At 40.3% G+C, this 21,554-nt stretch overlaps 1 protein-coding gene across 4 annotated transcripts in view; it reads right to left on the bottom strand.

Moving 5' to 3' along the window:
- Positions 1-21,554, bottom strand: part of MTA1 (metastasis associated 1) — a 74,703-nt gene that overhangs the window by 46,200 nt on the left and 6,949 nt on the right. For all 4 annotated transcript variants that reach the window (XM_041479038.1, XM_041479036.1, XM_041479037.1 and 1 more), the window contains exons 2-5: positions 13,567-13,634; positions 11,090-11,183; positions 4,122-4,248; positions 3,889-3,952 (exon numbers count right to left, since the gene is read on the bottom strand). In XM_041479038.1, the coding sequence (XP_041334972.1) occupies positions 3,889-3,952; positions 4,122-4,248; positions 11,090-11,183; positions 13,567-13,634 (353 nt within the window). The remainder of the gene's footprint in view (positions 1-3,888; positions 3,953-4,121; positions 4,249-11,089; positions 11,184-13,566; positions 13,635-21,554) is intronic.

Raw genomic sequence — 21,554 nt, 5'->3', positions numbered from 1 at the left:
TTTGTATGTGTCAACAGCATGAAACAAAAATTAGGATAAAACCACCATGAGTTTCAAGCCCTGTTCAGCTTTATGAAGAGGTGGCAAAGGAAAAGAGAGTCTCCCAATCTGTCATGCCAAGCCCCAGAAAAAGAAGAATTGCTGCGAGTTTCCACAGTAACATGGCAAAAATTCTGGAAGACAACTGAACTTCAACTGGAAGGGTTGTCTGTAGTTGGGTTTAGGGTCAGAGGATTTGATTGCATCCTAAGCAAATTATACTTTTGAAAAAACTCCTACTCCCACAGACACCAGGGTCAAGTTACATCAACCTACGGGCAGAAGGCAGCTTCAGAGGACAGGAAAACTCATTTATATCACATCTATGTAAAGAAATCTGGGTCTCCTGCTCCCTAACACATTCAAAGCTCAAGATTCTGCAAAATTTTGAGAATGTATCTCTGTGGAAATAAAGCATAGGCAAAGCTTTTGTCTCACAGGCTTCCAGGTTATAAATACAGTGTTTAATTTGTTCCAGCTCCAAAATACCTGACTGCAGGACAAGGTATATGCAGCGCAACATTAATGCTTTGCAGGCACATTGCCCAGCAAATATGCAACACACTGCAGAGTAACAACACAGTGACCCCCAAAGAAGACCAATTCCACAGGCAATTTCTTTAGTCTTTTTTGGCCAGGGAAAGTCATACATTGTGGAGGAGGTTTCTCCCATGATATCTGACTGTTAGATGCCCTATTGCTTTTCTTTTATTGGTTTTCACTGTGAATTTTGTCTACAAAATCTCTATTAGTCTCAGGTCATCCATTTATGTCTCATCCAGCTCTGTCTCAAATCAATCAGGTTGAACAAAAGAATGAAAATCCTCTGGTCTCTTCTCCCCATCCAGAGCCTCCCCAACAGAGGAGAGATGGAAGTCTGGGGTCTCAAGTGTGAATTCTACAGAGACTGCAACCCCTAGAGGTAATTCAACACCACTGCCATCTTCCCTCAGACATGGGATTCATTCTTTCACACGGAGTGGGACTGCTGAAAACATTAATACACGCCAACTTAGTGCCAAGGCAAACTAAGAAACAAACCAGATCCTTGTGTACTCTAAAGCACGTGTGAACTTCTGACCACCACTATGTGATCAGAACAATGTTTCACAAGAGTCATGTTCACAACAAAATAACACTGCTCTTCAAAATCCTCCACACTCATTTGTGCTGTCAAACTGTGTATGCTGGGTTTGCAGCAGTCAAAAAAGAGAAGGTTTTTCTCTTTTCATTTCAGATCCCAAAAAACATCCAACACGTTCAGAAAAAATTAACATGACCTGCCAAGAGTTAAAATTAAATCATGACTTCCTGCTTCTCTCAACTGTTAGAGAGACATATCTGCTCAGAGCTCCCCTACCCAAGTCCCTAAGCTACCCAGAGCTATAGCCAAGAACCAAAGTCACCAAGAAACTGCAGAAAGAAAAGTCCAAGTACACCACAGAAATAATGGTTACTTCATTGCAGCTTGCAAACTTACTTTCATGTATTTGATATATTTTAACTAGAGAACAATTTATTTTTAGGGGGCTAAAAGGAACAGATATGCCAGACATCTGCTCAACAGGCAAATTCACACAAGCCTCTGGATATAGCCAGGCAGAGCAGTAAAATAGACACACATTCAAAACAGTTTCCTGCAGAATAGGGAAATCTAGTGCTTTTGCCATAATTGACTATGATCTCCATGGGAATTAGGTGTCTATAGAAAATTCAGGTTTTCCAGTTGCTTTCCCCCCCCCCCCCTTTCCTGCTACAAACCCAATTTTACATGCACAGTGAAAGAGTCGGTGCTGGTCCCCTTCAGCCTGCTTTCCAAACGTGCAAGGCAATCTTTCTGAGGAAGATGACAGAGAGAGAGTGGAGGAGGACAATAGAGATAGCAAAAATGTAATTTTGCTTTGCTTACTATCTCCCTAAAAAATTCTGTCTGGATGCTTAACCTGCTTCAAGGCAGACAGCCTTGGGCTGAAAGCCTACTTTTACTGGTCATAACACTTATGAAATCAAATACTAGGTTCCCTAGAACTGCTTAGGCTTTATTGACAGAAGCCAGGTTAGTAAAAAAGGAAATACTCTGAAACATTTTGAAAGCAAAGACTGGATTAAGAACAAGAGGCATGGGGAAAGAAGAAACAGTTCAAAACAATACCATCCAGTGTTAGGAACCCACTGGGCAACAACTATCTCCTTTTCTTAATCTCTTTACCCTCCACCCAAGCATATTTGTGTTCCTCAGCTTTTAATTTCTTTACCATCTGTCCAAGTTAGTTGGCACCAAAGCAAAATGCCATGCTAAGTGACAGGCCACATTCAGGGAACTCTCTCATTCTGTGAAATCTCTAAGTGCCTGCACAGTTCTAAAAATAATCCACATCCCTCATCTTTCATTTTGAAAGTTCAAAAGGATGGAAAAAAGAATTCTCTTTCTGTGCCTACATCTGCAACTGAGCATTGCATGATCAGAGGAAAGCACCTCCCTTCAGTCACAGCACACCTACCTGTAACACCAGTGATAATAAAAATATGTTGGGAGCAAGTGAGAACACTACTTAAGAGCTGGGTACTAGAAAATCTGAAATCATTTCAGTTTGATTAACTTGTGCTTTCAGACTGGCATATCCTGGGCTGCTAGCTGGTTACAAGCACTGCTGAATTCCACGTCCCTTGTTTGATGCTCTGCCATTTGGCAGCCTTCAGCAGAGCCGACATTTTTTGGTTTCACATTCCAAAGAGAAACCCAACTATTTAATCCCTCTACTTTGTTTAAAATTCTCTTAAACTAAAGTATCAGATTAAAACTAATCTTATGTTTAAATAAATACTGAAGAAAGTTACAAAAGCAGTTAAAAAGAAAGCCCAGCTATGAGAGAGACTGCAGTATGCTCCTTGCAAAAAATGGCCTGTTTTCTCCTTTCGTAAGGGCCAGTAACGGCCATCACCCTACTGGTTTTAATTACAAGATTTCCCCTCTTGTATAACATTTCCATGTTTTCAAATGCAAATTATTTGCTTGCAGATATGTTCAAATCATAATATCCTGAAGTTCTTTGCTAATCTCCACAGTAAATCTCTCACAGATTGTCAGACTCCAAGACTGTCTAACCCAGCCAACAGCCAGAGGTCTAGCCACAATTAAAGGTATAGAAATACAACTTTTAAAAAACACATTAGTAATTTTTTTAAATCACAAAATACCTGAAAAAGTAAAGCCCAACATTAATATTCTGAATGGTGTTTAATTGTGCAAAACAATTCAGTTTCAAGTTTTTGGTCTGATATATCTTTAAAGAGAGACTGGGTAAATTTCTGTCAGATGTCACCTGACAAGCAGTTTTTCAAGGATTTAAGTGTCAGTGGTGGCATATGAAGGAATCCAGATAAATATTTTGACCAGTGAACTCAAAGAACAGGGAACTAAGCTCCTCAAAAATCTGAGGCAAGATCAAGCTTAAAGCATATTAACATAAATCTGTATGATTTCAGGATAAAGCAAATATAGAGAAGCACAGCTTGCTGGCTTGCTCTCTCTGCAGTTACTGCATCTCCCAGGGCATCAGCCTCCAGGTTGGAACTCTCTGCTCTGCCACAACTGAGCAAGTTGGGTTCTCTTTACAGAAGGAGAGGCAGCTCACTCTCACACAGGGATGTAAACACAAGGTCTGGCCCCCAGCCCCACAAAGTTTTATGCGCAACGAAGATTGTACAGAGCCTAAAGCTTCCCACTGTCAACACCCAGTACATGCAGAAATGAAAGAACACCTTTTAGAAAACTTGCAAACAGGCACCAAACCTAAATTGTGCCAGAATAAACTGTTCAAGCTTTACAATGCACAAAATGGTTCCTACCTCCCGTTCCAGATACGATTTAAGGGATTCTGTCTCATTTAACAGAGTAACGCTGCATTTGCCTCTAAAAAAAGAGAAACACATCTCATGAAAAAAAACATCTTAAATGCTCGCGTGATTCACAAGATGGTATCACTGAAGGTGAACACAGAACTTGATCTTACATTGAAGAGTACTTGAAAAATAACAGTGTTGTGCTACTTTTAAATGAAATGACAGAAAACAGTCATTACCTAATGTGTGTGGCTGGCAGAGATTCCAGCTGTCGTGAGAGAAACAACTCACGATGTCGTAGCTGATGCTTCTGTTTCTCTGGTAAATCAACCATTTCTGGATTTTCCATCTCTTCTTCCATTTCTCCTAGTCATAAAGAAACAAAATTGATCAAGAACAAGACAAGTATTGACTTTGAGCAAGTCAGAATGACCTGCTCCAAAACCTTTGCTAAGTAACAAAATTTAATCAGATTCAATGTAACATTTCAGCCAATTGAACAATTACATAATTAGTACACACTCTTGAAATTATGCCTGTGAAGAATTTTATTTATTCACCACCACCATCAAATGACCCCAAGCACACACAGGTCACACCAAGCTGAAATTCACACAAATCTGCTACCAAAAGAGAAGTTCTGGAGAGAGAGAGCTGCTTTTGGAGACCATCAGTGCATCAGATTCACCCGGTAGAAGCTGACACATGATGAGTGAGGCAAAGTGAAGTCTTTCCTCTTTGCCAGGCATCAGTTACCATAAACCCTGCTCCTCTTTCAGGACATCACACTGTCCCATTCCAGCTTTAATAGCTTCTGCAGGAAATGGCCACTGGAAAGGGCAGTTTATTTAATTAGTGTTATTTTGTACTCTCCGCACCCCAACCACAGCCACAAGATTAACTGGAATGTAACGAAGTGCCTGAGGCCACTCCTGCCACCCTGGTTACCCAACCCACACCACACACACCCAACTGCAGCACTCCTGCATTGCAGCAGTCAGGATCCACCACCTCTGCCTTGGAGCTATCCAATCTCCATTCAACCAGTTCCAAACATACACCAAAGTAAATACGTGAAATCCCACCCACACTGACATGCAACTGATCCCAAACATCTTCAAACATCTTTCCGTTAGAAAATAAATGGTATGTTTTGTGTTTGTTAAGAAGTATCCTGACACTTATGCCAGCTAAAGCTGTAGAGGGAAAAATACTCAAAGAAAAAACTCCAAAGATCCTCTGCAACAAATGTCTGAGAAAGAAGAGATCAGACTTTTCCCTTCTCTAAGAAATTAATGCAGGTACTTGTATTTTGCAAAACCACAGGAAAAGTTTCCCAGACTGTAGTAGAATGAGCTGTAAAGCCTCATGCATGAATTGTAAAACTCAATTTTACAGCAGCATTACTCTCAAAGAGCAGACTTATGCCTCCAGCTTAATTCAACAGTTGTTGCCAAAATGAGAAACGCATAAAGACACAGTTATGATTTATATACCCTTAAGATTAGTTAACTAAAATCCCCGTAGTTATCCCAAAAACAAAGCAAACACAGATCTCCATTTTATAAAACACTAAAATTGCATTTAGTTTTAAATAGGCCACCATTACGCCAAAGGTGGTGACAAAAAATTACGTACCCTTCAGGCTGCCCACAATTTATCACCAATTTACTGCCTTGAAAAAAAGACCTGCAGTTTATTTGCCCGTCAGGTAGGCTGCTCCAGCAAGGAAGGAAAAAAAGAGCAGCATAATTAAACCAGACTTCAACATACAATAGCTGCTACACCACATGAGCTGGTAACCATACAGCAGCATGTACTTAGCTTTTAATATTTTCCTGGGAACTAGAACACCAAATTTACATTTGTTACACACTCTCATGGGTCTGCAATTTATTTACTGAAGTGGATTCTGTTTTAGTTGAAAATTAATATTGTGACTGCTATCCTACACTGTAAATGTATCAGCAGCAATCCACAACAATCCAGCAAGTTCCAAGCTCATTTGCCTGAAAACTGAAGGATGCACAAAGGAAAAGGGAATTTATGCCTGTACTTACAGCAGCTTTTGGAAATGACAGTAGTGCACTGTGTAATGCAGGGAAAATACTACGAGGAGCAACCTAAAATACTTTGTATCTTCAGTATATTTGATAGCCTACACCTTCCAGAAATTACATTTTTCTAAAAAGTATGTCAACTCCTTTGTGCCAATGAAATCTACAGACAGAATGAAAGCACTCAGCACAACCAAACTAATTCCAGGGACTGCACCCCTTCAGGTAGGCTCGCCTTCCAAATAGTATTTTATTTATGTGTCTTGCTTTTGTAATAAAATACAGAAAGTGGAGAGCACACATGTTCTTATGGCAGCTCTGCTATGAATAGCCTCTCAAAATCAAAAAGCACAATACATTTCTTTTTAAAAACACAGACATTTCTACAGGTAACAAACAACTCCCTCACACACAGCAGTAAAACTGCCACAGCACCCCCAGACAGAGGCAGGAACATTCCAAGAAATAACAAACAAACAAATCTATATGGACATTGTCCCTCCTTTTTCACAGCCATGATTTAACCCTGAAAAAAACAGACCTGACCAATGTACTGGGAACCAAGAGATCGGGGAGAGAAGGACTGGATCTGGGACAGGAACCTCTCCCTCTCCGAGGTCAGGCAAAAGCTGCTGGACAAAAAGCACCCAGTAGCACCTCACACCCCACTAACACCTCACCCAGACAGCTCAGGCTGAGTCAGACCGTGAAGCACAACAGGGGCTGTCCCAGCCCCAGCTCCAGGACAAGTCTGACATATCTGCATTTCACCTTCCCACAGCTCACCCACTCACACTAACTGGAGCAAACATCTCCATCAAGAAGGTTGGCATCGGAGAAAAAAGTTTTAAAAAAATAGAAACACGTATTTATAAAATATGCAAGGAATCTTTTCAGAAATATTTGCCTGCACACTTTACAGTACTGTGGAATAAGTGGTATGGGAATACAGGAGGTGCAGTACATTGGGATTTCAGTGCTCTCATAAAGCCTTATTTCAAATTAATCTTTCTGCTTGATAGATGTGCCTGTGCAGATTCAAAACTAAACATTTAATCTTAATACAAACAGTAATATATCAGCTATGCAGCAGTAGCCAGTGGAATGCTGCAAGAAGTGTATTAGATTAAGTATGATTTGATATTTAATGGCAGAATCATTAATAGCACATTAACAAAGCTTGAAGATTACTTATATTGGGAACAAGAGATAGGCAGATTAGGCACAAACAGCAAGACTTGTGTGAAAGCTAACATGTATGGGGAAAATAATTAGAAAGAGTAAACTTGGAGTTGGCAGGAGAAACCCAAGAGGCAGTAATTGTAATTTAAAATGACTGGGTGTGTGAGATGTGAAATTAAACATCAATATTTGCTAGACACAAGAAAGAATAGCAATTTGCTATAGATCAGATTGGGCTCTCCAGAGCATCAAAAGCAGAAAGCAACAGCCCTTTCTCTGCATTATGGGTGTCATACAAGTAGCTACATGACAGAATTCAGAAATGCACAAAGGTAAACAAGACACAGAAATCAGGTTTAGAGAGCAGCCAAGGTTTATCAGCTTGGAAAACAGTCTGCAGTTACAAAAGAATTAGTTAGCATGGTTACAACTAACAGAATAATGTAAAGAATAAAAAGAGTGGGGCGAAATCATTGGGAAACACAGCAAAACCAATGCTACTGACCCGCACAACAGCTCCTTCAGCAGCAAAGGAAGCTGCACCTCTGGCTGCTTTAACAGCTTAACTAAGGACCTTGGAGGAACATTCTAGAAATATTGCATTTGAATAAATTAAAATACAACACCAGGTTCCTTCTTCCAGGTTCAGTTTCAAATGGTTTGTATGAAGCTGTAGTCTTATTCTTTTTTCCTCTACCAAAAACCAGATATTGACTTGTAGCTGTAGAAAACATGGAGAAAGTTTTAACAGGCAGGAATCCTTCCACCTTGGCACTTGAGAAGGAGTTTTCCACATAATCAGTGTGGATCCCCTGCCACGAAGCTCTGGTGGTCATCTCTTACAACCACAGCCACGGTGTCAGGTAGCAAACAGACACTATTTTGGACACCTATATCTTCCCTCACTGCACCACTCCCCAAGAGAAAAAACACAGTTCCCTCCTCTCAGCAACAACTGAGCCAAGGTGTCATTAGTGGATATATGAATTGGACTCCTCTTCAATCTGCATGTGTGGGGCTGGGAGAAAATAGAGAATGGGAATAAAATGGAAGAAATAAAAAGAGCTAATTCGTGATGCTATTGCCAAACTTCATTTAGATTGATGTTATTTAAAATGAAAAAAATTCTCAATAAATTCCCTACCTGTTTAGGCACAGAGGTACCATGCAAACATACATTTTCAGAAGCTTTGGCACTTCCAAAACCAAGCTGCCATGTGTGCCAGAGAGCACCTGCTGAAAATCAACCATAAATCTGCCAATCCAGACAGCACTATGTCAGTTCCCCAACCACTACCAACTGGTCAGTCGCTGCTACAAATATTTAAATAATTATAAAAACCAGTGTAAGACATTATATAAAGAAAATACATAGTGACAGCATCCAACAATAGGCTGAGGAGTGAAGTAGCTTTCCTATTTCTCTTCCATCAATTCCTGCCTGCAAATTTTTTTTTTTTGAAGTCTCTCAGCAAGAACTTAAAACAGTATCTTACTGGTGAAGTAAGTTCATTTCAGAAACAGTTGGAGAAATTCCCTAGAATAATCTGTGAGGTGATTAAAGAGGCTTATGAATAAAAAGCACTAACAATGCATGGAAGACATCATAAGGCTGAAAGATTTATAGGACAGCCCAGACAAGTTTTACATCATATGATAAAAATAGTAAGATCACAGATTAAATCCAAGAATCAGGTTACATACATCAGGTACCAATTTATAGTCACCAACTACAGAATAAGGCTCTTCCAACACATTTCTCTGTATACAGACTTATGAGAACAGACATTTCAGACTTGCCTGTTTCAGGTATCTGAGGGATCATCCAAGCTAAATTGGTCTTTTATTTGTTTTTTTTTTTTTCTTTTTAAACTTCAAAACATTGATTTCACAATTACATCTTTTTCCTTCCTTTACTGGAAGAGTAAAAAAAAAAACCCCAAAATATCCATACAATTTTTCCATTCATGCCCTGGCTGTATCTCCCCACTGCTTAGCTCTCTCACTGCACTGATCTCAACAGTAGGTCTAAAATAAAGGCATCTTAAACAGAAGACTGTGTGAATCCAGAAATGTCTGCAGTCAGAAAGCTCCATTAATCAGCTGAACAAAAGCAGTTAAAAGATCAGCGATGCAGACACGTACATCTACTGCAAATGCATCAAAATGAGGCAACAGGAGACTTTATGGAAATGAACTCAAAGTCAGTGACAGTGTGCAATATCTGTGCTAGAATCTTAACATCTATAAAATTTAATTTCATTATATCATGCAGGATGTTGACTTTTTTTTTTCAGAGTAAAAAACTAATGGCTGTCCAAAAAGCTTAATTTTGCTCTCTCTTCTCCCTTCTTATGAAGAACGGAAACCACAGAGCAGCACATCTATCTAAATAAATGGAAGTCATTCAGTAGCAAATTTATTCTGCACCAGAAAGATAGATACTGGAGAAAATGCTAGTTACTAATGAAATTTACTCTAAGAGGCAGACTCAGTTGTCTCTGGTTGCTCTGTTAATAGGATTTTGCTATAGGAGAATTTTCCATCTTTCAAACAACACATATGAACAATGAATTATTTGTATGCATTTAAAAAAAAACCACTTAGATTTCTTATCACAAAGAGAAATCAGCATTTGCAGGTTCAAAGAGCATTTATGTGTGTTCAAATTATTTTTCATTTTCAGTCTCAGATATGTGTGTTCCTGTGAATCCTTCCCACCTGCTTCCTTTACTGAACCTAGTGAAGTGAGACACAGATGAAGGAATCAATAGCCATGCTGTTTATGGTGAAGCTCCTATTGAGCTTCAGGATCCTCAGATAAAATGAATTCTGCTGCACTGAAGAGATCTCAAAAAAGCTTTGCCTGCCATCACAATTCTGTGACACAGCAAACTCTCCCTCAACACCACGACCTCTTTTCAAGGTATGGCTACAATGGAGGGATTATTTGGACAGACTACAACAGAAAATACTCCAATTTATCAGTAAGGGACCCATTTTGCTGCATCTTTTCCCCAATGGCATTAAAGCAGTGACAACACAGCAAGCCATTATATTTCTTGCTAAAACTGAGTATCTGATTCAATCAATCCCCAGATCACTCTATTGATACACACACCAAGAAGCATTAGAAGACAGTGATGCTTGCCAGCTAAATCACAGTTCTGACATGCCCATATCTGATTGCTTCTCTCTCATTTATAGATGTGCCCTGAATTACAAGGATTCATAAGGCTGTCCATGCTTTTTGCTAAATTTTAAGCAATCTGAACAGCTACACCTCACAATCTGTTGTCTACAAAAAAAACCAGTTCAGTTACTCCACTTGCTTCCCAACAAAAGGGCTTTTAAGTATTCAAAATAGTGATAGGAGATTCTCAAATTCTCTGTTTTCAAAGTGTATTTATTGAACATGTTCAGACAAAAGCTGTGTCACTGCAAGGAATATTATTAATATTGAAATTTAAAGAGAAAGCCTGTTAGTCAGGTTTCAGGCTGGCCATGTTTCAAGTTGCTTTACCATATCCAGTCTACTTGATTCCCTCACATAATGTTTGAGGGTTTTTTTAATATACAAACCAAATCAAACAATTCATGAGAAGTTATATTAACAGGGAGAATACATTCTCTCACCCAAAAAATTAAAAAATTAATTTCTGTGGAGCAAATAAGATGTCTTTACTCAGCCCTAATTGAAAACTTCTCTTTTGTCCCCACCAAAATCCAACCATACAGAAACAAGGTAGTAACAGGTTCTGACAAAGAGGAAAACAAAACAAAACAAAACAGTAAAAAAGAGAGCCAGGTAGAAAGACAGAAACGTCAGCCAAACAAGTAATGCAAATTGCTGAAGATGACTACAGAAAAAAATACATTTAAAATACAGATACTTGAGATATCGAAGTTGTCCCCAAGTTTGACAATTTTGTGCAGAAGCAATGTCATTTGAACACAAAGCAGCTTACTTGCATGTTTGTCTGCCAGTACAATGAGCGTGCTTGAGATGTCTCTCCTCCTGTAGAAGCACACCACCTTTGCTTCCACGTTTCCATTGGCCGTCTGAAACAGGGAACACAAGAAAAAACTGACCCCTGACCGAGAGCAGAACTGCACACTGAACTAGGAACTTGATAAATTACCGGGAATTTTGCACAAGAGCTACACAGCATCTGCTTTTAGTGTCTCCAGCTGCACACATTACCTAACACACAAACTCCTGCAAGATCCATTCCGGGATAGGGAAATTCCAGGCAGTTTGGCCCTGCCCTCCCAATGGCTCCTGAGGAATCACCACTTTTAAGTTACAGATGTTTCAAACAGAGAAAAACACACTTACCTGCCACTGCAACCTATTAACAAGCCACTTTGCTACTTTTGAGGTGATGCCTATATTAAACAGCACTCAAATGAATCTTTAAAAACCTAATTAAAGCCTAATTAAAAAACCTGTGAAAAATAACAGAATTCAGATTTAAGCTGTTCTCCAAACTCTGCAGGGTAGTAGAAAGGCAAGAAAGAATCCAGCCATTACTACTTTTGCAAAAGAAACTACATGAGATTCTCTGACAAACACTGGTGAGCTAAATAATGACCAAGATACAAAAAAAAATCATTACAGAAGGAGATCCAAAGAAGCTGTACCAGACAATAACTCTATTTCAGTGACAACATACAAAGAAAGTCAGAATTTTTTAAAGAATATTTACTTAAAACTCTTAAAATTAGATAGGTGATCAAATAGCACCTGTCAAACAGTGCAAGTGGCTTTTTACAAATTCTAGGGGAAATAAACCTACTGGTTTGTAACAGCCCCAACCAACTTACTATCTCTAAAATAAATCAAATAATGCAAAAGTAACTCAAGAGTTGTATCTTACTACTGAAGACTCTTTGAAAACCACAATGAAGGCACAGTTCCCAAAAGCAGAAGATACAAATTCCCTGCTAGGGAAGTCTCCAAAAAGGGCAGTAAACCAGCAATGTGTCCTCAAGGAAACAAAATAAAAATTCATGTACATGCTCATTTCTAAGATGTGAATGAAGGAAAAGTTTCAACTTTTCTAATACCAGTTTACCTAACACAAATCTAAAAAAAAACCCAAAAAAACAAAAAAACAACACAGACACCATATATGTGCACAGATATTTTCCTTACAGACCAAAAGTTTTCAGTAATTTCTCAGAATTTCCACCCTCTTCTGGTAAGTAATTCAGAACTTTTAAATTTCTGAGGAACTAAAATACAAAGGCAGGAACCATCTTGTTCAAACAGACAGCTTCCATGTAAATTGATCTGATTTATTTAATTTCCAAAATTTCGTTTACACTCAGTTAAAAATCAATGAGCTAGGATTCATTTCAACCTTAAACACACTTTTTTAAAGTGTAGATCAGAGAAATCACAGGTCAAGCAAGAGTTGCACCAAGATGGGGGATCCAGGTTGAAAGTTCATCTTTTTTTAAAGGTGAGAGGAAGAATGAAACTGAAGAGTAAGAGGGGAAACCACTTTCCAGGAAAGTGATCAATAAACTTGCAACCTGTCATGGAATGGAATACAGACAGTGATACCTCAGGGATAGGGATCCACTGGGAACATTTTAAGAATTCACTCCTGTTTCTTTAAGGCAAAAGAGACCTAAAGGTATTTCTGTAAAAGACCTCCAGGGGATTACCCAAGGATGTCCTAGCACTCAGATTTTTATTGGTCATGAAATTGATATATTTTCTCTTCCAAGTAACTGTTTGAGAACTACATGCTTTTCCATGACTGGCAGGTGAAGAGGAGTACCTGATACCAGTCAGTTAATGTACAGCCAGATCCAAACCAGCAATGTGACATTCCTTCTGTAGGGCTGCCCTAATGCCGGTATTAAACCTGAACACGTGGTATGTTTAGGATACAACCAGTGGCTTCAGAACCCTCGTCCACCCTCAGCCAGGTCAAACTTCAGCTGCATTCCCACACAGAAGCCATCATGCTTCCCTGTTCAATTCATTGAAAGGGAATGTGACAGATCAAGTTCACTGGCCCAAAAGGACAACCATCAAAGACAAAGTCTGAGCAAGCAGATCACAGCGGCAAACCTTTCTCCTGAGCAAGAGTCTCCCACAAGAAAAACCAAATTAAAGCCCTCCATCCTCTAGGCAAACGCTTGTATTTTCTCCATATCCGGTGATCCTGGCATGGAAGTGAAGAACTGCAGAAACCTGCCCTAAAGGTGGGCATAATCACCTTGAGAATTACATGCCATTGATATTCAGTCCTTTCATACCAAAGGAGAACAAAAGGTCTTAAAGCATTCCAGAAAATTATCAGAGAACACATGTATTTTTAAGCTTCTAATTACCAAAGAACTGCTAAAGAATTGTTTTGATTTTAATCAAATCAAGCAGATCATAAATTCAATTAACTTCAAAGACTTGATGGAAAAAAATGTTTACCTTATTGAGCTCTTCTATTCTTCGTATCAAATAGGGGTTACTTGAAGAATTTTCGAAGTAGACATAATCTGATAAAAAGAAAAAAAGACTCTTTAAAATATGAACTGCTAGAAATCAAATCAAAACCTTTACGAGCCTGTAAAGCAAAGCACGTGATCTTCCTCCTCTCTCTGATCAGATTATTTCCACTCAGACCACACTGCTGTCTTTACTTGCTTCCTGTTCTTATCAAAATCCAGCCACTTCTCACCAGCAATATGTGATCTCTCTCTTCCCCTCCAGTTTACAGGAACAGCTCATTCACGATGAACACAAATAGTTTCTCCCTCTCATCTTTTTTTCTACTTCTTGATCTTTTACACTTATGTGATCCTAGAATGCCCTCAACAAAATTCCATATCGCTGTTTAGACTTATCAGTAATACCTGTATTTTGAAGGGGGATAAACATCTAAAGTTATAGGAAAAAACCAAGTTCTTACCAAAGGTAGTGTCTTCAAAAAAAACCAAAAAACAAAAAAACCAACAACAAAACAAAACCCAAAAAAACAAAAACATCACAGAAACATGCATGAGTCCCATATAAATTATTTGGTATTAGGGAACTCCAAGCTTCAGCACTCCGTCAGAAAACAGATGCTCATGAGTTCTGAATGGACTGGCCTTTCTTTCCCAGCACTCCAGAAGCCAAACCCTAAGCCTGAACCGAGACAAAGAGGGAGCTGAATCCACCTCCTGCTGACAAGGTGCTGACCTTGCACACGGATCTGACAACAATTCCTTCCAGGACTATCTAAGACGATTTCCCCCCAGACTTCCCAGCTCATTTGTGTTTGGAGCAAAAGACCCGTAGCCCCCGGGCACGCCTCAGGTGATCTTTTGCAATGCCTACGTTAGCATGGTGCTCCGGGATGAGCGGGTGTCCAGCAGTACTAGCTGTGTAAACAGGGACAGCTCCTGAGGGTTACCCTCAATCCCCCTAAAATCCTTGTTAAAAGGCTGTGGAAAGCACAGACACTGTTCCCTCCTCCCCAGCCCAGAGGAAGGAAGACATCCCCCAAAGGTCTCTGCTCCTGGAAAAACTGCACTAGGAGAGTTAAGGGGACCCCCATCTGTGGGCTGACCAGAGAGACATCAGGGCATTTATTTACCCATCACAGCCCTTCTACCTGCCCCGTGTAACACCACTCAAGCTGCAGACACGCCTTTTTTCAGACTGCTGCTTACAGCCCGCTATCCATAAGTCTCCCTGGATTTCCAGACCCACCTACTTGCTGCGTGGGACACAAGAGCACAGCACTGACCACCGTGCAAATGACCCCAAGGAAGCTGCTCTTGCACTGCCTGCAAAAAACCCAAGTGCCCTCCTGCCCCTTCAGCAGGGCTGGCAGCCTTAGGAGAGATTCACTCACCAGGAATCCCGGGGCTTACAATCCCAAGAGCGACAATTCTTAACAAACCTATTTTCCAAGCTATTGTCTTGTCAAAAAGTGTGTTGTTGTCAAGACACCTTGATAGTGAAGTCCCAGCCTGGTCTTGCATGGAGTGACAAGTGAAGCGTTTCAATGGATATGCTCAGCACGAGTCTTGGGTTACTGAGCCACAGAGTGTAAGAAGGGCTAAGAAGCACTGAAATAGCACACTCAATTTTTGACATTTTCGTGCATTCTGCGCTCCAGGCCTCTCAGACTGATCATCAGCCATCTTCACGCACACCAAAAAGCACCTGAGTGATTCCAAAACTTTACTACCAACTGCAAGAGTCAGTTCCTCTTAAATATCACATCCCTGCAGCATTTAAACTGGTGGAAGATCTCAAGTGAGGAACAGAGTTTGGACATCTGGTCTGTAGAAAACTTTGTGGGTTGGTACCAGAAATGGTTAAAACACCCACGTAACTAGATCTTAAATTTCCATTCTCAAATACTGGCTCTGTGCAGCACATCAAACTGGAAACAGGCTCAACATTACTATAACCAACTCTACCAGAAGTCACAAAACCAAACAGATATTTGGCAGCTTCAGCAATAACAACTGCTGACTGAAATAACAATGGTGGGCATTAAGCAATTTACTGATCAGCAGAGTAAAGAGAAATTCTTTCTCCCACAGCTGAACCACCTACGACCTACAAGGGCATTGCAGCAGAGGATGTTGAAGCCTCAAGGTGCCTCTCCAAGCTCACTGGCCACTTCTCACTGGAAAGCTCCAACAAGTGAAGAAAGGATGAGTTCTTTCCCTCCAACCCTCCAATAATTCCTAAGACAACCAGCTACTCCTCACTTCAGGTACTTTGACTGAGACATGCAAAAAAAATTACTTTTGTAAGCACTGTGTCTGAAAATTATAAATTAAAACTAAAAATGTCAATTTATGTCTTCAAAATATAACCTTGATTTTAATCCCATGGGTTTCAGGTAGCTGCTACAAATGCTCATAGTTGACATCATTTGTAACCAGCTTTTTTGTGTGCATGTGCATGCATATGTTCTCAGAGACACATTTTATACCTCAAGTGAACATTAACTTGATTTTTTACGTAACTACAGTTTATTGATTGTAAAATCTGGCATGAATTTAAAGAAAGCTTATCACAGATGAATGGTTTACTAAAGAACAGCTGACAGTGGTATCCAACAGTACTGAATAATAAACCCCCCCACCACTGTCTTGGTCAGCAGCAGGAGCATCCCCAGACCCACAGTGTGTGACCAAAAACTGCAACCCAAGCTCACAGGAACGTTCTGCACGCTGCTGGCACAAAGGCAGAACCAAACCTGTCCCTCAGGATGCTTCAAGAGCTGACACATGACAGTGCAGAGGTGCATTCCTGGGCTAGTGCTTGATGACTTCACCGTGTCAAATCCACAGCCCAGTACATCTCATCCATGTTTTAGACTAATGCCACAACTATGCTAAGCATTTCACCAGTAGCTATGTAACTGATGGAGACCTATTTCCTATTGCTCAAATTACCTGGAAAAGGGCTTCTTCCTCTCTGCAAGTAATGCAGAGCACACTGCAAACCACATAACACAAAATAATGTATATCAAATGAAAGTGTCTGCATTTTTCATAGAGATTTTCAATACTAGAACTAAAATTAAAATGTTATCCTGCACAGAGAATGGTCTGAATTCCTGTTCCACATGTACAACATGGAAATTTTAAGTTCAACAAACCACTCTCCAAACAGATGCTTGGGCTGGTGAGAACAGTCCTGAAACTCCACAAGCAGCCAAGCCCAAGAAGACTGGTTTCCTGCAAAGGAGATTTAAAGGAGGCACACCACTGGGCCCTACACTCCAAAAACACTGCCTTTCTCTGGAGTAGCTCTTCACCTCCACTTCCTCCCATGCAACAGAAGTGCACCCTTTCTCATACTGCCTACCCAACTAATAAGATTCCCAGTTTGCTTTCAGGGCAGTGTCTACAATTGCAGATGCCTGTGCTCTCACACACACAGTACACAGAAACCTTCCACAGACTCCCAACAATCCAGCTGTCAATGGGAGACATCCTGTATGTGCACAGCTGCCAGGGGTCCTAACCCTGTGCTGAAAGAGGGGATGGGGAAGGAAACAAAATTAGCAAGTCTCTAGACAACAGGGAGATACACATCTCAACCCCTACTAAGAACAGGACAGAAGAGTTCACTAAAACAAAAAATAAGGTCTAGGGACAGAAAAGCAGAGCATGATAGCAAACAAAACAAGTCAGGACCTTCAAACACAACTGACTATCTATCCTTGCCAATTTATTTGCTTTCCTACTTACAAAATTGAAGAAAAGGACTAGTCTAAAACTGCTCTGCATCCCACAAGCATGACATGCCCCCTAACCACCACAAAAAGCATGTGAAGGCAATCCCTCACCACCCAGCCACCTGAAGAGAGTTTCAACCCCATACCTTCACAACAGCTGTTGGCTTCAGCTCACCATCCCCGAATTAATCAGCCGTGCATCCATACCGCGACCATAATTAATGGCATCACTCATGCATGTTACAGTTATCTGTGATCAGGCTCCAACAATCACTGAGGAGTGTGGAAATACCAGAAGGCAGTAAGGACCATCACACAGACCACCACTGTCTGACAAACTCTAAATGTAGCTCTTCCCCTTGCATGTGCTGCTATAGAGCAGAAGTACCCACATACAGAAATCTATCCAAAAAAAAGGCTTTATATCCCATAATAATTTCTCTGAATATGCACAACACAACTTTCCAGAAAGCAATGCTGTATTACACAGGTAATGACTGAACTGCTAGAACACACAGACACAAGTACAGCAACTAAAACTAGAATGACAGCCTACAGAGCACAGGAGATGAAAATTTTCCATAAAGGCAGTAAAATAACAGTTCTCAATTTGCAATTAACATAACAGAATTTCTTTTTGCTCTCATATGCTTTTAAGACATTATTGCAAAAGAGCTTCCCCCTCTGTCTTCTTCGTGTCAGCTGTTGCTTATGTCTACATCAGTCCATGGAAAAGAAAATCAGGAGGGGGTACAGCAAAATAAGTAACACACACTGTCTAGAGGTCATATATTTATAAGATTAGACATGTCTGAGCTACCTAATAACCTTATGGGCTTTTAGGTGATCAAGTTGCAAAAATGCCCAAAAGTATTTTTATCCTTCCCAACGCACACTTGCCTTTCAAGCTACAAGTGCTTTCTGAGGACTGACCAGGCTGAGTATTCCCTACCTTACCCCCAGAAGTCTTACACAGTGAGTACTGCATCAGCCTAGAGATGTACCCAGGATAAGAGGGAGGCTGGAGCCTTCCTTGTCCCACACTCACTGCCACTGCTGGGTACAATGTGCAATTCCAGACATGAGATAAAGAAGTAACTTCACAGTTGTAACTATTTCCCCTTCCCAACCCACAAAGCTACTGCCCTGAATTAGAGATGAGCATCAAGAGAGTGCATAAACTTATGATGCTTATTTTATGACTTCTTTTTCAAGAAATATGTGCCTCCTCATACTCTGGGCTCTCCAACTTTGGGCCGATTTCCTTCAGTAAGTTCCAGTTTTCAAATTATTCACCAGCTTTGTCCCTAAACTGTCTATCATTTTACATTCTGGATAATACAATTCCTCTTGGTGTGAAAGAGGAGGCTGGAGAGGCAACTCCACAAGTCCTGCAATCTCACCTGGCAGAGCCCAAGTCCTACTGCCTCCTGGCTCTTCAAAAAGCAGCAACACTCCCAGCAGCAGTCACCCGATGAAATGTGTAGTTACAGAGCAGACAGAGTTTCAACAGAGCAAGCCTCACCAGCACAGTATTTTCATTACCAGAAAGGCAAAACTGAAACAGTTCTTTCTATTGCTAAAGGAATTATGGGGTCTAATACATCTGGCAATACACACAAACCAGGTATTTACAAATTAATGTCTTTCATGGATCAACAAAGGCATTAAAGATATACTGTCAGCACAGGCTCAATTTGTATTTACAGGACAGCAGTATCTGTGGCCACTGCATGCACTGGATGCATCAAGCTGAGGATGAGGCAGCACATGCTATGGCAAACACCACCCCTACCACCCAGCTCCTTAAAAGAGATGTGTAAATACCTACAGCCAGTGAGTGAGGGACATGGCAAAAGCAAACATCTCCCCTCCACACAGTTAACAGCAAACCATCACTAAATTTAGCAAGGATGAGTTGAAGTACCCCAGTTAAATCAAGCCAGCTTTGCTGTTTCTTGAGCAATGATTATCTACACACTCACATGGTAAACAAAATGTTCATGTTCTATTTTCTTTCAAATGTGAAGAATGATAAAGGGACAGACAATATTACTTGGCTTTTTTGAGATGTAACCTATGGATCACTTTTTCTGACAGGCCTCCAAAAATCCAGATTCAATATTACCCAAAACATAAGTCACAGGACAAGCAATTCATGGCAAGATCCACGTAATAGGACTACAGATTATGCACATGCCTATAAAAAAAGTTGATACAGGTGTTTATCCATGCCAGGTCTTATAGCAAGAGTTATTGCAACAACAAAAAAAAAACCCACCAAAACACCAAATTCTGAAGGACCTGTAACAGTTATAAACAAAAACTAAAGTACCTTCCATACAGAAATCTACTCGAGGTAAGACATAACCTATATTTTTGAAGTAAAAAGAAAAATAAATCTAAGTTAATGACACACAACTTCTTGGACAAACTGTTGATTGCTTGATCCATTTTAAACTCTGAAACATGATATTTGGAATTTCCCAGATGTCTTCTGTTCTTTGTTTTCTATCACATCAAGGGAGGGGGCAAGAAAAACTCCTGTCCAGCCATCTTGTATCATTTTTTTTGCCTGATTCTTAGTGAAACAAGGTTTATGCAACTCCATTATCCAAGCATTAGTTCTTCCCTATTAACTCCTGAACGCTTTGTTCAGACATTTCACAGATGGACAGAAGTCTCAAAGATAATTAAGTTCTGATCATTGTTCCCTATATAAAAGGCATAGATACAAAAACTATAAAAGAAAGTGAGAAAGGTAAGACAGAGATATTAAATGGTTCTCGTTTCAGAAACAATTAATAGGCTGGGTTTTAAAGCAATCACTGGAGATTCCACAGTGTTTGGAGGAATTATCAGAAGTCCTTGCTTTCTGAAGCACCTCTCAACTCTCCTATTTTCAGTGCTGCTCAAGGCAGGTCCTGGGCTCAATTTACTTCTAACCTGATTCACAACGGCCAGGTGTGCTCCCAAATATTTCCCCTCTCTGCCAGGGAAGAAGGCAAGTATTCTGCCTCACAGCAATTTGCCTAAGGACTGAAGATCTCAGGTCTGCATGACGCCCAAAGCTCATACCGATGGTACCTTTCCCAGTAAAAGTGTAAAATTCCCAAGTAGGGGGAACAGAAGAAAGGGAAGAACCACCTAAAGGAAGAAAACTCACAACTTCTAGATTGTCAATATCCTTATTTCTTCCGTTCCTCACAGCACTGTTGGCTGTTTTCACTTGCAGACATCTATGGAAAAAAACCAAAGGACAGGAGTGTGCAGGTGCTTTTGACAAAGACATTATGGGTGCCAGCTGTACCTCATGGGTCACTCGTAGGTAAGAACTGTGCCATACTGGAGTAACCGCTACTAGGGATGCCACCCCAAAGGAGACAAAAAGTCTGTACAAAAAGACTAGAGAAGAAACTGTGCAAGAATCCTAGAAATAAAATTAAGCCTCCAAAGCACTACCCTGAGGACAAAGAAGCAATTTTACTGTTAAAAATCAATTATATGGCAGTTCAAGAAAACCAATTTCAATTAATCCGCTCCCAATATCCCAGCTATAACTAAGGCACATTTGCATGTGGCACTGACACTTCAGGTTCACTGAGTCAATTCCCTCCAGCTTCCTGCAGGACAAACCTATGCTAAACTTTACTGGAGAACCACTTCTTTTATTCTGTGCTTTACAGGAGACATCAAAGCACAATTTCAAGGCCTCTGGACACAAAGCCTCTTCTGCACGGCCTCTTCTGCCACTTCAGTTCCCAAGAATGTAGCCATACAAACATTTTCTGCAACAGCAAAGTTGTGAGCCTATGTAATTTCAGTTGCATCCAGTGCCATTCTTTGTGCGTCAATACCATGGAAATAGTTCAGGCTTAAAAAAAGAAAAACCTTTCCCCAAAGGCGTGTTGTAAGGGAAGACCAGGATAGTCTAATTTACAGAAGAGTACAAGATTTACTTGAGCAGACAGAGAAACTAGTGAGAGAGTTCCTTAAATCATGGGGGAGTATTTGGAGAGGGTAGGGGGAATGGAAGAGGAGTATCCTCAAGTTACACCCTAACAAAAATCACCATCTGCAACAGCCAAGAAAACAGCTTGTTCCGTTGTAATTGTCATTGCTAAGGGCAGATAAGAAAAGCATTATTTTCCAAAAGATATTTAGGCAGCAAAGAAGATGACAAGAAACTAGCATTGTGTTCCCTGCAAGAATCTCAAGAGTTGCA

Source organism: Pyrgilauda ruficollis, unplaced genomic scaffold (assembly GCF_017590135.1).
Source record: "Pyrgilauda ruficollis isolate IOZ18807 unplaced genomic scaffold, ASM1759013v1 scaffold47, whole genome shotgun sequence".
NCBI classification, from domain to species: Eukaryota; Metazoa; Chordata; class Aves; order Passeriformes; family Passeridae; genus Pyrgilauda; species Pyrgilauda ruficollis.
Note: the sequence above shows the minus strand (reverse complement) of the source record. Positions and strands in the feature narration are given on the sequence as shown.